Source organism: Megalops cyprinoides, chromosome 12, assembly GCF_013368585.1.
Source record: "Megalops cyprinoides isolate fMegCyp1 chromosome 12, fMegCyp1.pri, whole genome shotgun sequence".
Taxonomy (NCBI): Eukaryota; Metazoa; Chordata; class Actinopteri; order Elopiformes; family Megalopidae; genus Megalops; species Megalops cyprinoides.
This window is the reverse complement of record NC_050594.1, coordinates 37,403,318-37,419,007: the sequence shown is the minus strand read 5'-3', so window position 1 is coordinate 37,419,007 and position 15,690 is coordinate 37,403,318. Positions and strand designations below refer to the sequence as shown.

General features: G+C 39.7%; 1 protein-coding gene across 1 annotated transcript; it reads left to right on the top strand.

Annotated features, from left to right (window-relative positions):
• The first annotated feature begins 1,077 nt into the window (after positions 1–1,077).
• Positions 1,078–14,737, top strand: LOC118786463 (solute carrier family 22 member 6). The gene is made up of 10 exons (XM_036541520.1): positions 1,078–1,175; positions 1,977–2,075; positions 2,300–2,454; positions 2,561–2,729; positions 4,077–4,179; positions 4,795–4,925; positions 6,762–6,979; positions 7,853–7,961; positions 10,434–10,673; positions 14,488–14,737. The coding sequence occupies exons 1-10, from the start codon at positions 1,078–1,080 to the stop codon at positions 14,735–14,737; spliced, it is 1,572 nt and encodes a 523-aa protein (XP_036397413.1).
• Positions 14,738–15,690: the final 953 nt, after the last annotated feature.

Below are 15,690 nucleotides of genomic sequence, written 5' to 3'. Positions count from 1 at the left end.
TTAGTGGTTTAGCATTAGTTCAGAGCAGTACACAGATTAATGAACGCATTTATGCCTGCAAGGATTATTTCCCTTATTTATGAGTTTTTGCTCTCTAGGAGTGTAGTCATATGTCAGCTCTAACAAACATGTCCATCCATTCCATTCCATGAATGACATCCAGTGAAGCTAATGTGATCAAATAACAGGAAACAGCTGTTCTATTTTAAAACTATATAAATAAGGTATCATATCATTTAAACGCAATTAATACAAACAATATCTTATGACATAAATCCTGTCCACAAAGAGAATCCAAATAAGCTCTGAAGCAGGAATTTCCTTCCAGTCAACCCCACTGCTCCAGTGCCTAATGACTATTCTGTTGAATCTTATTTTCTTTGCAAGCAGTAACGTGTAGGTTTTCACCATATCTGTCACATACATCCATATAATATCTGAAGAACGGTCACCTTCTGCAAACAGTTGCTTCTGTAAATATCCTACAGTTTAAATGATTAATATGAACAAAATGTATGCCTGTATAAAGGCGTTTGCCGAAAAAATAAAAATATAGTATTTCACCACTGTGCAGAACGGCAAGATATGCATTTAACTGGCTGACATTCATTTTGTCGAATACATCCACCAACGTGTCCATTTGCGCCTTTCCTTACATAGGAAATATTCCTAAACAGGGTGATTTCTTTGATAAATTATTTCAAAACTACCTAATGTAACTGGAAGATCAAAGTATCTCATGGAAATTAACTGTTATTTCTTGTAAAATCATTTTAATGATGGCTGCCTCTTGACTGATTGTTAACAAAAATTTCCGCTGGACCTTTTCCGCTTCACATTTTACCCGAGAAGTAGAGACAGTCGGTAAACGATAATTACGCGGTCTTTGTTTCCCGTCATTTGACATTGGCTGAAACTTCTCTCAATTACCCGTAAGTATAAAGCCAGTGTCAGGTGTTGAAGCGGTATTTTTTATTATTTTTATTTATTTATTTTTTATTATTTTTTTTTTTTTGCGAATATCGATATTTTAGAACCAAGCCAAGGGCGAGAGACACTGGTGTTTGACTTGAAGCCATGGGTCCTCTACAGAGAAGCGTTTACTGGAAATTGAGTCTGATCTTCTTTCTTACCGCCTTAATGTTTTTCGTGGACGTGTTTATAGTTAATAGAACGTCATGTATTGAACCGAACGAAAGAGGGAATCACAACATTACCCACGATTCGACCGAGTCTATTTTTTCACACCATTTACCGGAAAGAAGTAGTTCCACTTGGAATAATGTGACAGACCGTATCCATGTGAGTATAAATCGCTGTTCGCTTTTCAAATTAAAATACATTCATGCATTGGGTGTGATATTATTTTACTCAGTTTTTTCTTGGCTTTCCAAAGAGTTTTCGGGTAAGTACCACCTGCAGCGAAGATTTCGTTATGTCGTGGTGAGGATGACAATTCACTGCTGTGAAGGGACAGAAATTAAAGCAAACCATCCAAATTAATGCAGGGCATATTTAGACACACACACATATATGTATATATATATATAATGATATAATGCTTACTCCTGAAGAATTCTGGCCTGCTTTGAAAGCATTTAATGGTGCATTTGGGTCTGGGACAATAGGCGCATGTTTGTTGTACTGGTGCGCGTACATCTCTGCTATTTAAGAAATGTCATTGTTCCTGTATTTTAAACTGATCCATCATGCGCTTAAGACACGTTTCTCTTAAATGTAAATCCTGGTAAAGGTAGCATATCCCCAAAAACAAAGGGCGACAGTCCACGATAACTTACATTCTACTTCTTGGCTTTAAATTTAAGATGGAGTTGAGTCTTTGGGGTCAGCCCATCCCCCCATGTAATTGTGGTTGATGCGCATGTCTCCTCTGAGTATCACGTAAGAAACATTCCCTTTGTGTGTTATCAAATGAAAGAAATATATTTTCATGGGAAATTCGATTTGTCACAGAGTTCAACGTGCGTGGAAATGGAGGTCATCTCTTACGGACAAACGCTGTATATGACTGGACTACTGATCGGAACTTTATTCGGGGGTGCTGTCTCTGACAGGTGAGCCAACGCCAAAGGTTAACTCTGGTTGTTTGAGAAGTTAATGTTACAGTGATAGAAGCACTGTTTTTACTGTGAGCTATCTATTAAACCAATGAAACAACTGAAACGATCACAAAACTGCTGCCAAAAAGAAAATCCACTTTCCTACTGCTGACCAAACAATTCTCCTCTAAAATAACTGAAGTTATTAATGAACCCTGATTTTCTCTTTGATATGGAAGATATGGGAAGAGGCTCCTCCTGGTGGTCAGTACTATAGTGCAGGCAGTCACTGCACTGTCATCTGCCTTTCTACCATACGGCATCTTCCACCTTGCTGCCCGCTGCATTGCTGGCATAACCTGCTGTTGCATCAACATTTGCTCCTTTAGTTTAGGTAAGACCCTGCCCATGATATGCTGGTAGCTATGATACATTTTCAGAGGTGCTTATGCTGAGTGCCCTCTTAGACTGCGCTAGTGTGTACTGCTCTGCTCCCTCAGGGGTGGAATGGAGTTTGCCCAGGTATCGCATGTGGCCCCCTGCCCTACTCTCCTTCTCCTTCAGTGTGGGAATGATGTTCCTGGCTGCTGTGGCCTACCTCACCTCTGGCTGGATTCAGTTCCATTTGGCCGTGGCTGTACCTCAACTCCTCTGTCTACCACTCTACTTGTAAGTAACAGTCACCTAACAATAACAGTCTTGATGTTCTTTCTTTCTTGCTTACCTGTTCTTTCTTTCTTCTCTCTTCTCTCTTTCTTTCTATCTTCCTGTCTTCCCTTCCCTTCTCTTTCATTACATTACAATTATTTGCCCTTTATCCATGGCAACCCGTGTACATATTTATAATCACACGTATTTATGGTTACAGTGTAATGTAATAAATATGTAATGTTTGCTTTGGGAAAAGCAACTCAATCTTATTGTTATTTTTGGAAAAAGAAATTAAACGCCAAAATATATGGTGGATTTTCAAACTCAAACATTGTGAAAGTCAATTCAGATAATTTGACAGAAAAAGCCAAACCTGCTTTCCTGATGATATTCCTTTGCAATATTGTCCCAGTGGCTTTTATCAGCTGTTCTCAATGTTTCTACAGCCAATACAACAGTTTTAAGTTACCCATTATAAAAGCCCACCATGGATGACATGTACCTGACTTCTCTTCCAGCCTCTATGGAAAGCCTTGTTGTTCCTTCCTGGAGTGTGCAGTTTTTCTTCCACAGTGTTCAATATTCCACTACCTAAATAAAATCTGACCCAACAAAAATAAGAAGCTTAGTGCTCCAATGAAGCAAAATGAAATGTGAATGTTAGCAGGTCAACAGAGTAACAACCGAGACAAACAAAATGTAAACAGAATCTAAATCTTTAGAATCTAAATCTTCACTGAACAGAATCCATCTGTCATCAAACAATACTCATACCAAACAACCATGTATTATTTACAATACTTCAGAATTCCTTATACTTAACACAACAATTGGAGAACACAACAACATTTGGTAACTTCCCCACACCTTTTTGGGACCCCAAGTTCAGGTTTGTCAGCCCCCTTTTAACCTCCATCTGTACACTCTGAAGGTGACGATAAAATGGGTTTATTATGATATTAAAAATATCCATTTTGTGGGCTCCTGAATGGCTCAGACAGTAAAGAGACAACTGGTGTTAAAAACCAACATTGACTGGGAACCCACAGTAGCAGAATAAATTGGCTTTGTGCCTCCAGTGACAGGGATGGGTAGGTCAGCCAGGAGTTTGCCCATCTCATCACACACATAGCGATCCCCAGCATAGAGACCGTTATGTGTAAAGAAATAGCGCTTCTGTGGCATCACGTGTGTGATGGAGAGCATGTGCTTTCCTGTGGGCTCCCAGATGGTTAGCAGGGGATGTGTGGTGATGAGCGGAATCTCTATGATACCAAATTGGAACAAGAAGAGGAAGTACCATTGGGCAGTGAAAATTAAAAAGACTGAGTAAATCTGATTCATTAGCTTGTCCTTGTGGGCTAGTTCCATTCCAGAGTCCCCAAGATGGCTGCTCCTTAATGCCAGGTGGGACACCCTGGAGGAGTACCAAAACAGGAGTCCAGAGGACAAGGAGAGTCTGAATCAGGTATGAAACATATCTCCCACGCTCATCAAGGTAGGTAGATTGTGGATCAGGTATTCTATGAAATAATCTCCTGTCTTGTTTGGCTTGCTGCACTCAGGCACCCTGTGAATCATCAGTGCCTGTAAATGTCAGTGAAGCTGTGCCCATCTTCCAATAGGTATTGGTGTCACTGTAGTGCATTAGGGGACTTGTACTGTGAAAGGTAGTTGCAATTGGTGTCCCAACACTCCTGTGTGAGTACAGTGGCTCTTGTCTTGTGAGATGAGGATAATATCCATTTGGTGATTCTAAAAAAGGGATTAAAAAGTGAGTAATATTAACAACAATAAAAACAAAAGCAATAATAATGATAATAATATATAAAAGTTTATATGTTACAACATGGGTGTTGAAAAATTCTGAATGGCATGATTTAACATGTCCTATAAAAATGGGTAATGCATAGGGATGAAAATGAGCAACCTGTCTGTGATGAGTATTCCATTCCTGAAAAATATCACACAACGTTTGATGAATAGCAATACTATACTGTACTATACAATATTGTCTTTCTGTGGAAGTATTACAATCCCTAATAGTTTTTCTCCTTTCTAAATGAATCTCTTTTTCTGGTAGATCTTAGACATTGTTGGGAATGATCTTCAGAAATCCAAAGAAAAGAAGATCAGCCATGAAAGCTACTGTAATTTCATACACATTAAATCCCCCACCATAATGCTGCGACTCTGCATTATGAGTTACATTGGGTACGTTCTGCTTTTAGTTCTTTACATGAGGAGGAGAGTTAATCTTTATATCTTTAATTTGGTAGGTGAGTTTTTAATTTAGATATTTATCTAATTGGGTTGATGAGTTTTTAGTTTCAGTCTTTGTTGATACGACACTTATCTAGTCATTTTACTCTGGATAAAGGGCTTTATAATTGTGTCTACTTTAAGGTTTTTTAACATTTCTCATTTCTGAGTAAACAATCAGTTACAGAGATAACATGGCACTGGCCTGAAGTTAGTCCACAAAGACTATTACCATATACCGCAAAAGGTAGCATACTGTAACAAATTCAGATACACTCTATGGACAAAAGTATTCGGACGCCTGACCATTACACCAACAGGGACTGTAATGACATTGTATTCAAATACATATACTTTAATATGGAGTTGGTCCCCCTTTGGCAGGTATAACAGCTTCCACTCTTCTTGGAAGGCTTTCCACAAGATTTTGGAGTGTTTCTGTGGGAATTTGTGCCCATCTGTAGAGCATTTATGAGGTCAGGCACTGATGTTGGACGAGAAGGCCTGGCTCGCAATCTCCGTTCCAGTTCATCCCAAAGGTGCTCGATGGGGTTGAGGTCAGGGCTCTGTATGGGCCAGTCAAGTTCTTCCACACCGAACTCATCAAACCATGTCTTTATAGTCCTTGCTTTGTGCACTGGGGCACAGTCATGTTGGAATAGAAAAGGGCCTTCCCCAAACTGTTGCCACAAAGTTGGAAGCATAGCATTGTCCAAAATGTCTTGGTATGCTGAAGCATTAAGATTGCCCTTCCCTGGAGATAAGGGGCCTAGCCCAAACCTAGCCCAAAGAAACAGCCCTATACCATTATCCCTCCTCCACCAAACTTCACAGTTGGCACAATGCAGTCAGGCAGGTAACGTTCTCCCGGCATCCGCCAAACCCAGACTCACCCATCTGACTGCCAAACAGAGAAGCGTGATTCGTCACTCCACAGAACATGTTTCCACTGCTCCACAGTCCAGTGTTGGTGTGCTTTACACCACTCCATCCAACGCTTGGCATTGGACTTGGTGATGTGAGGCTTGCATGCAGCTGCTCAGCCATGGAAACCCATTCCATGAAGCTCCCACCGCACAGTTTTTGTGCTTACATTAATGCCAGTGGAAGTTCGGAACTCTTCAGCTATGGAATCAGCAGAGCATTGGTGACTTTTACGCACCATGCACCTTAGCAGTCGTTGACCCCGCTCTGTGATTTTACGTGGTCTTCCGCTTCGTGGCTGAGTTGCTGTTAAACACTTCCACTTTCTAATAATATCACTTACAGTTGACCGTGGAATATCCAGCAGGGATGAAATTTCACGAACTGTCTTATTGCAAAGGTGGCAACCTATCACAGTACCACGCTTGAAGTCACTGAGCTCTTCAGAACGACCCATTTTGTATCACAAATGTTTGCAAATGGAGACTGCATGGCTAGGTGCTTGATTTTATACACCTGTGGCAACGGGTCTGATTGAAACACCTGAATTCAATAATTAACAGGTGTGGCCAAATACCTTTGTCCATATAGTGTACATTAATTTTCCTTAAGACAGTTAAGAATGGATTATGTATTATTGTGATAAGCACCTATCTTACTTAATCCTGCACTAAAAAGCTAATAATAATAACAAAATAATGTATTGCCCAAAAGTAGGCACTTTAACTTGAAAATGAAAGTGTATGTTTCCATTATGTTTATTTAAATAGCCATTTATATCTTTACCCTTAGACATGCTGTTTTACTCAAGTTTAATATGTGATATGTGTAAGATATATTGTGACCCTTGCTTGTCTTGCTCAGGTTGGCCTCAGCCCTGACCTACTATGGGATTTGCTTTAACGTGGGGAACTTTGGGGTGAACATCTACCTAGCACAGTTTCTCTCGGGGTTGTCGGAGATGCCCTCTCTGCTGGTGCCTTTTCTTCTGGGGCACTGTGGGCGTCGCCCTTTCAGCATGTTGTCCCTGTTCCTGAGTGGCAGTGCTTGCCTGCTCTCTCTTCTCATCTCTAAATTCTGCGGTGAGGAACAGGGTGGAAGATTTGTGTCCCTGACCAGAAAACACAGAAACATTTGATTATTAAAAACTAAAGACACCTGCCAAACTGAAACATGTGTGGAAGGATTTTCCCTTGATGTCTAAACCAAATAATTCTAACTCCAGGTTATATTTTTTGTAGATTACACAACAAATCTAACTGGATAATATGTAACAAGAAGCATAACCTACATCTGGTCTTACAAAGCTGCAGTTTTTTAATGAATCAAATAAATCCACCTTTTAACAAAAATATGGAGTATATTTTTTATAGCTGTTGAATTATCATTGATTGATTGATAATTCATTGATTGATTGATAATTCATTCTAATTGTTCTGCATTCAGAATTTGAAGAATATCCTTTACAAATTCTCTTTACACTAAATCCAACAGAAAGAAGCCATCTTTCATACAACCTGCATTTACCATTTAACATTTAATACAGAAGTATACTGTAGTAGTGTCAAGGAAGGAAACAAAGGCAAAAAATCATGTCAGCACACAATGCAATTTTCAAATTAGAGTTCTCTAATTAGTCTCCTATGCTGGAGACAAAAACCTCCTAATTAGGAACTTTACCTTCCATGTACAATTACAGGGATTACAGAGATTTTAGTTTTCTTTTTTATTCTCTTCCTTTGTACTTATACTACACTTCTATTGTTTATGGGTCGCTGAAATTAGTAAAATATTATGTAAGAATATACAAATATGTATTAGTTTCTTAAATGTGATATTCAAATTTAGGGGGAAATAACCAGAGCATTTAGATTGAATGCCCTGTAAAAGAACAGTGGGAACTCAGCAAAAAGTAAGATGTGGTCTTTACCTGTCTCGTTTACCTATTTTGCCAGATGTCCCTGTGCTTGTCATGACGTTGGCTCTGATGGGGAAGCTCTGCATACAGGCTACAGTGTTTGTCTCCTTACTGTATGGAATAGAACTCTTTCCTACAGTCATAAGGTAAAGTCCTGTTTAAAGAGATTCATCCTAAAAATAGGCCTTCATCCTGGTCTTTAAGGTGAGCAATATTTCATTTCACTGTTCACACCATGAAATTTTTTTTTTGGATTGATAGATGCTACATTACAAGAGGCAGGCTAATCCTCAGGTATGGCTTGGGATAGCCTACATTATATTGAAAGTTTTAATATATGAAAGGTCATGAAAGGTTTAATATATGAATGGTCAACTACCTGACAATATAGCATTTTTCATGTTCATCATGAGCTTTCTAGTCTATTGCCTTTTAATGTATCACTTTCTGAAGGAGTGAGAAATTCCTTTGGTTTCATTTAGGTTAACTGGTATCCATTTACAACTCTAGAGATATCAGATAAACTGAACTTTCTTACTAGTTTACTTTAAACATTATTAGTTTTCTTAAATAATTTGTATTACTTTTTATTGTTAAAATAAAGGAGGAACGGGGCTGGCAGTATAGCATAATGGTTAAGGAGCAGGAATTGTAACCGAAAGGTTGCCAGTTCAATTCCCCATGGGGACAGTGCTGCTGTACCCTTGGGCAAGGTACTTAACCCACAATTGCCTCAGTAAATATCCAGCTGTATCAATGGATGACATTGTAAAAACCTGTAATTGACATAAGTCACTCTGGATAAGAGTGTCTGCTAAATGCCAATAATGGAGGAACATTGAATGCTGTGGAATAGTTATAGGTTAGCTATGAAAGAGCTATGAGATATCTATGGGATAACTGGGGGTTAGCCATAGGATAGGTATCAGAATAGCAATGGGATAGCTGTGGGGTAGCGGTGGGACAGGTATGGGGTAGTTGTGGGACAGTTAGTGTTGTGTAGAGAATGATTGGGTTGGCTTTGATTCAATTCATTCAAGAACTTTGTCACATGCACAGTTATAACAGTATACAACTTGAAGTGAAATGTACAACTGGTCCAACTGTGTAGACTGTGCAAAGTAGCAGAGATAAAAATAAATTAGATAAAAAATAGATAAAAGGAGAAAAGTATGTACAGTAATAATAAAAAAACTTGAGCGTAAAAATATGTACAATAGGAATAAGAATAATAACAATAAAAACTAGAAAGTTTCACATCTATGAGACAACTGATTGATGTGGGCTAGCTATGGGATAGCTATAGCATAGTTGTGGGATAGCTACAGGATAGCTGTATAATAGCTATTGGGTAGCTATGGGATAGCTATGGAATAGGTATAGGCAAAGGGCAATTGCAACAGAAAGAAATGACATTTCAGTGAAATGGCTAGTCTTAAACCCAGACCCAGACAGATCAGTCTGCATGTGAAAGTGTGAAAATTGATTCAAGACAGTATGCATTTTGGAGAGGAAGGGGAGAGGAGACAGGGAGAGTGGCCGTTTTGGGCAAGGAAAGGGTTGATTTCTTGAGCAGAGGTATGACACAATCCTGCTTGAAGACAGAGGGGATATGGTTAGTGGTCAGGGAGTTGTTGATAAGTAATTTTGTTGATAAATGGGAAAATTTCAGGCACAATCTTCTGTAGCAGAGGAGAAGAAAGCAGATCCAAGGAACAGGGAGTTGGGTGATGAGACATCAGCAGTTCTGAGATCTCTTTGTTTGTGAGCTCATAGGATAACTTTGGAATCTCTCTGGGGTAGCTATGAGATAATCTATGGGGTAGCTATGGGATAGGCATTGAAATAGCTAGAAGATAGTGATGGGGTAGTTTTGGGACATCTGGTGTTCTGTAGACTGGAAATTGTGTAGATTTGGAAATGGAGGATGTAGTGTAAGATAGTGGGAATGTTGTGTATGAAATAGATTTTGTGTGATCCATTCACTATTCCAAATAAGAATTAAGTAAGGCAGTTCAAAAATAACACAACAGGGAGGTAATATCAACAAATCAAGTAGACTAATATGTAAACTAATAAAGTTTAAAATCGCTGGGGCAACCAGCTCATCTCATCTAGAGTTTCAAGCAGACAGCATTTAGCCATAGCCATTAAACCACTGATAAGCGCTATATCAGCCAGAGTTGATCCTGAATCCATGAATCCTCCTCATAGAGCTCTTAACTGGTAAAGGTCTCATTTCTAGTGTGGTCCCTTGACAATGACACAGGTAAATTAGGTACATGCTGCAATAAGGTACTGATTAAACACATATGCATTAGTTATCACAGCATAAGGGGATGACTTTTGTTAGAACATGATCAGTTGTATCCTTTATGTACCCTCTTTTGTACCACTTTACTAGATGTACCTTTTACTCTTACATTTTGTATTTTATGTCTGCTAAAAGACAAAATGTAAATGCAAATTCCTCCACCTCCTCTGACCTGGATTGATTCTGTGTCCTATTCTGGGTCATACTGGCCACTGATGCACTGTAGTATTATAAAACTATTAGAGACACAACCAGATTCTAAAGGTGTCCCTGGTCACAACCAGTGGTGTATGTGTTCCCACAGGCAGAAGTGTGTGGGGCTGGTAAACCTGTGGTACCGTGTGGGCTGCATTCTGAATGCTGTAGTGGTCCCCAGGCAAGGGATCCCTCTAGTAGCAATGCTCCTGTATGGCAGTGGGCCCATCCTGGGGGCAGGGCTGTGCCTGTTGCTGCCTGAGACCAGTGGGGAACCCCTACCAGACACTGTCCTGGACTGTGACACACAACCTGGCCTGCAGCTTCAGTTGCTCAGCTGCTGCACAAGGTGAAACTCTCAGGAGGGTCAAGTAATGGGCAACAGGGTGGAATAACAGGCAGCAGGGTGGATTAACAGGCAACAGAGTGGTGTAACAGGCAACAGTGTGGGGTAAGAGGCAGCAGTGTGGTGTAATGGGCAGCAGGTGGTGGCAGGCATAGATAGTAGTCAGGGCACATTAGCCTATATTAATAACCAGAAAACAGTAATCAAAAGTATTGTAGTCTTGCCATACTCACATGATTGCAAATTAGACTTCATTTAAAAACACCAATAGTGTGTATGTAGGATGCAGTCATTATTGCACATCAGTTGAATTTTTAACCAAATGCAGCAGTCACTTCTTGCAATCTTCTTGCAATAACCAATGCACTGATCACTGAAGCCGTGCTTAGTTGAAGATCAAGCTTTCATTTTGCATTATATTCATACATATGTTACTTGTGTGCATCTTCAACCATGTCTGCATTTTCACATGCATACCTTTGCACACAAATCCCAAAGTTTTTGTTTGATTGATTGGATTTACTTTGTAACTGATAAAAATACAATATAACCACAAGGAGAACACACTACATCTAAAAACAAACCAAGGTTAATACAATAAAGTCACAAGACTTATTTCCATTGTGGTCCTCAGGTAGGCAGACAGAACAGGTTTACAAAGGTAGAAAAGTAACCACAACCTGTTTATTACATTGTTAGGGTTTTTTTTTTCTCTCTTTTTATGGCACTGCTGACAATCTGTGTGAAAATGCTACATAATTTTATTTTAACTAACCTGGGTTAAAAGAAAGCTGTGTTAACAGCAGTTTTAAATACTTGCTCTGAACAGGAGTAACTTGAGTTATGTGAAATACAACCTGCTGTTTGTAAACAATACCATTTTTGTAAAACATTGTATTAAGCACATAAAAACATACTCAGTACTATAAAAACAAAAGTGCACATGAGGCCAAAATAGCTGAAACTGAAAGAATGAGCTGTACAGCTTCATTAAAAATAAAAGTTTGTACTGTATTGGCAGCAGACTGCTGAGACACACAGTCTTGACTACATCCCTTAAATAGCATAAAATATATTAGCTGTGTGTTTGGCAGAAACCTCACAGGGATTCCCCAGATATATTCTGGTGTGTCACAAGGCACTTGTTTGTTGACATCACAGCAGACTGTAGAATGCCATTGGCTTTTGTGTGCACCTCACCCTCAGCTGGTGGTAGGACTTCAGGTGACGCTTATCTGTTGTAAGCTGGTAGTTGTACATTAACAGCTGGTGTTTGATTATTTATTTCTTGTGAATATTTAAATGATTGGGCCTGTAATTCAAGCATGCAGCATTTTACTGTGTGTGTTTCATTGTTATTATTATTTTTGTTTTGTAGTTTTTCCACATTGGGGTAAATGGAGTTATGATACTACTTGTACAAACCTGGCCTTGTTGACTTAGCCCTTATGCAACCAAGCAATTCAAGGACATTACTTGCATATTAAGAATTATGTTGTTGTCACAATTCACTGTCATAACAGTGTTACATGTTCTTTAATCTACAAATTGACATGAAATAAGAACAATGTCCGTTTCCCAGTTTCCTGTTCTCAGAGACAGTGAATAATCCACTCAGCATTTAGAGATCAGGGGTTACATCTCAACCATAGAGCTGTACTCATAACAGAGGCAATCCATTATTTTGACTGACAGGATGATATTATATTGTTTAACAGGCTTCTCTTAGACCTTGGCCAGTATTAGTTTAAACAGTTAAGCCCTATGAGTCTGTGCATTCCATTTACACTGTAATAACTAACCCCCTGGATCTTTTTCTTCAGACAGTCACCAGACCCTGCACAGGACAAGGAAATTCCTTTTCTGAAGAGAAGGCCAGAACAACCTGCAGATCTCAGAGAGCAAAGCACTCTGTCCAAACCAGAGCTGCCTCATTCCCTGTGAATACTGGGACATTTTAATCAGATTTTGTTTAAAATGTTATTGATAGTGCACATTGGAAAACATTGGAATGCTCTTTAATTTGCTTCAATGTGCTTTTACATATTAGTGGGCATTCATTTTAAAGCCATCATCAGACCATTTTGATTGGGTACAAGGTCGAGTCACAGCTTAAAATGTGAATCAAATCTCACTGAAAATGTGTGCTCATGTGAGTAAAAAAAAAAAAACACAAAGGGAAATATCAGACGATATGTACAAATATCTTTAACCCATAAATTCTCCAGCTTATAAAATACTTAATGTGTGTTATGCCAGTGTCTGAAAAAACCAAAACACAATCTAAAATTTGCATCCTTCCAAAATTTCACAAAGACCCAATGACACATTTGTTTTATTTATATTGGAAATTAATTAAATTTTCACAGATTTTTTTTTCACTCATTTCAAAAAATCTTTTCAGTATCACCCAAATATATGAAGAAACCTAATCTGATTTAGGGGATCATTGGAGTATAAATTATATCTAATTATTAAAATATTGTTTTTTTTTATATGGTAGAATCTAGCCAAAGATTAAGCACTGTTAAACTCTATATTGTGATGCACAAAAAAAGACTATAACAAATCTACTCCTGGGTAACCCTGGCCTTCCTAAGCCTCATTTCCTTTTTCTCTCCTGAGTGAAATAGAGAGTGCAGCTGTTAAAGACCCCATGCAATGATTTGTGTTAAATATTTTAACAATATGGATTACAATTTTAACAATCAGCTTTAAGAAGTTGAAGGCAATTACAGCACATACCTGTCTGAGATTTCAGGAGGTATATCTTATCATTCATCAGTGATTCTTGTGTTTGCTTTGACAGGCAGTCAATGCATTTAGATAACTGTGCACCAGACACCGGTGCTGCTGTTCAAGATGCATCAATCCAGTAATGCCTGTTTTGTTTGGATTCATACTTTGCCATACCTTAACTGGATAGTTTGAACCATGAGTTCAGGCTTGATGACATGCAGTGAGGAACTCCTCAAGAAAACTATTACAAACATAAACATAAAGCATATCAAGAACATCTAAGCACACACTATTTATAACTGAACATTTTTATAAGAAAAACACAAACACATGTTTCTTTAATGTCTTTTACTTTAGAGGTTTTTTCTACCTAAAAGCAGAGAACCTTGACACATTAAATGGTTACTTCTGTGTCAAAGAAAGATTGAGTCATTGTCTGCTTTTATTTCTCTGATCAAAAGATTCACTTTTGGCTTGCAAGAGGACAGGGGACATTTTCTGCTTCCAAGACTTCCTTTACTACAAAGCTGAAACAATAAAGTTGGAACATTTAATCTTCAAAGCATCATGCTGTTTCTTCATTCACGCATCAACCTGTTATATCAGAGCCCTGCCAAGAACATTTATTAGTCCTTAGATGTTAAAGGAGCACTGTTTTAAACGTGGTAAGAGTTCTGTAATCTGGTAGTCGAGAGATGCTTATAATTTAGTTGTAATCTTAACAGTGCAGAGGAGTGGAAGGGCTGAGAAGGGCCTCTATGCCAGGGCTGGCTCAAGCCTTCATGGGGCCCTAAGCAGAATTTGATTCGGGGGCTCCCCACCACCTCAGCGCCACCAATAGGCCTACTATGGACTATTGTCAATGCTTGATCACAGTCTTCCACCGATTTCCCAGCCGCTCTCCTCCTCCCCCGGTGCGATGTGGGGGTGCGGTGGAGGCCAGGCGAGCCATTTCTTCTTCTCCATCGCTCCCCTCACAGCCCACCTGTCGCACGCAGTGCCTCACGGGGGGGGGGGGGGCTTCCGGGCACAGTACATGTTCAACCCACTCTGCCTCTAACAAGGCTGCCGTTAAAAGTCCTGGGTGCAAGCAGGCAGATGTGCTCCTGCAGGCGTTCCAGCCGGAGCCCCCGCACAAAGGCCTGGAGGGCGAGCTCTTCCTGGGTCGCAGCGTCAAACATGGGGTAACCCCGTCGGGCGTACAGCCGCAGGTCTGCAGCGTAGGCACCCAGACCCTCTCCTTCCTCGCGTGCTCGCAGCTGAATCGCCCCCTCAATGGCCGCCCAGCTAAGGTGGTCTTTGGGCTGGAGATCCGTAAGGACCTTTAGACACGGAGAGTTGCGAACCAGCCATTTATTAGCAACACACAAAAGACCAAACACTAGGGAAAAGGGAAGGGACTAACTAAACGTGCTACTATACACAGTCATGGTGGGCAACTTTGTACACATGCAAATTTATCAGTCCGCAAAGCATGCTGGTCGGGCTCTGCCACTGCCCCAACACATCACAATATAGTGACTCTGTTGGACCACATTGCACAGGTAACGTTAATTTTCAAAGCTGTTGAATTATGAGGCTAGCCAGTGCTGAAATCACATTGACAAGAAGCAGAATACCAGCCAGTGCTACGCTTGTGATTACTGATGAAGTTGTTACAGCTGGGTTAACGTTACAAGCTCGCTAGCTGTTTCAGAGACATGTGACAGTTGCCTCACTGTTGCTTGGCAACAGAGCTACGCGCTGCATGCTACCACTCTCTCTCCTACTCTTTCCTCAGCAAACACAGTTTTTCTAAAACTTTTAGGCAGGCTCTTCTTGAATCATTTTTGTCAATTAGTAAACCATACAATGCAATATTATATTTAGCGTTTGATAACAGTAAGCGTTAGCTAGCAAGCCTAGCTAACTAGCTAGCTAACATTAGATTACATTAGCTAACGCTAGCTAATTAGCTAGCTTGCTAGGTAGCTCGATAACGTTTAGCTGATGATACAATGTCATTCGGAAGTGCTGCTGTCCCAAAAGTCCCACACAGTCTCTTATCACTGAGGAATAAGTTCTAATTGGCTGAAATAAGTCTTATTTGGTGGATCGATACAACCATAGGGTCTACAGAGAATTCGCTCAGATTTGTTGACTGTTCTGCATGCTCTAACATTAGCCTAACAGATGTGTCGGGCGGGGGTTTTTATAACGATGTCAAAACACTTTTGTTCACAAAATAAAATCATGTTCATTCACACACACATAATGCAAAACGTCAGCCTAAGAGGGAAAA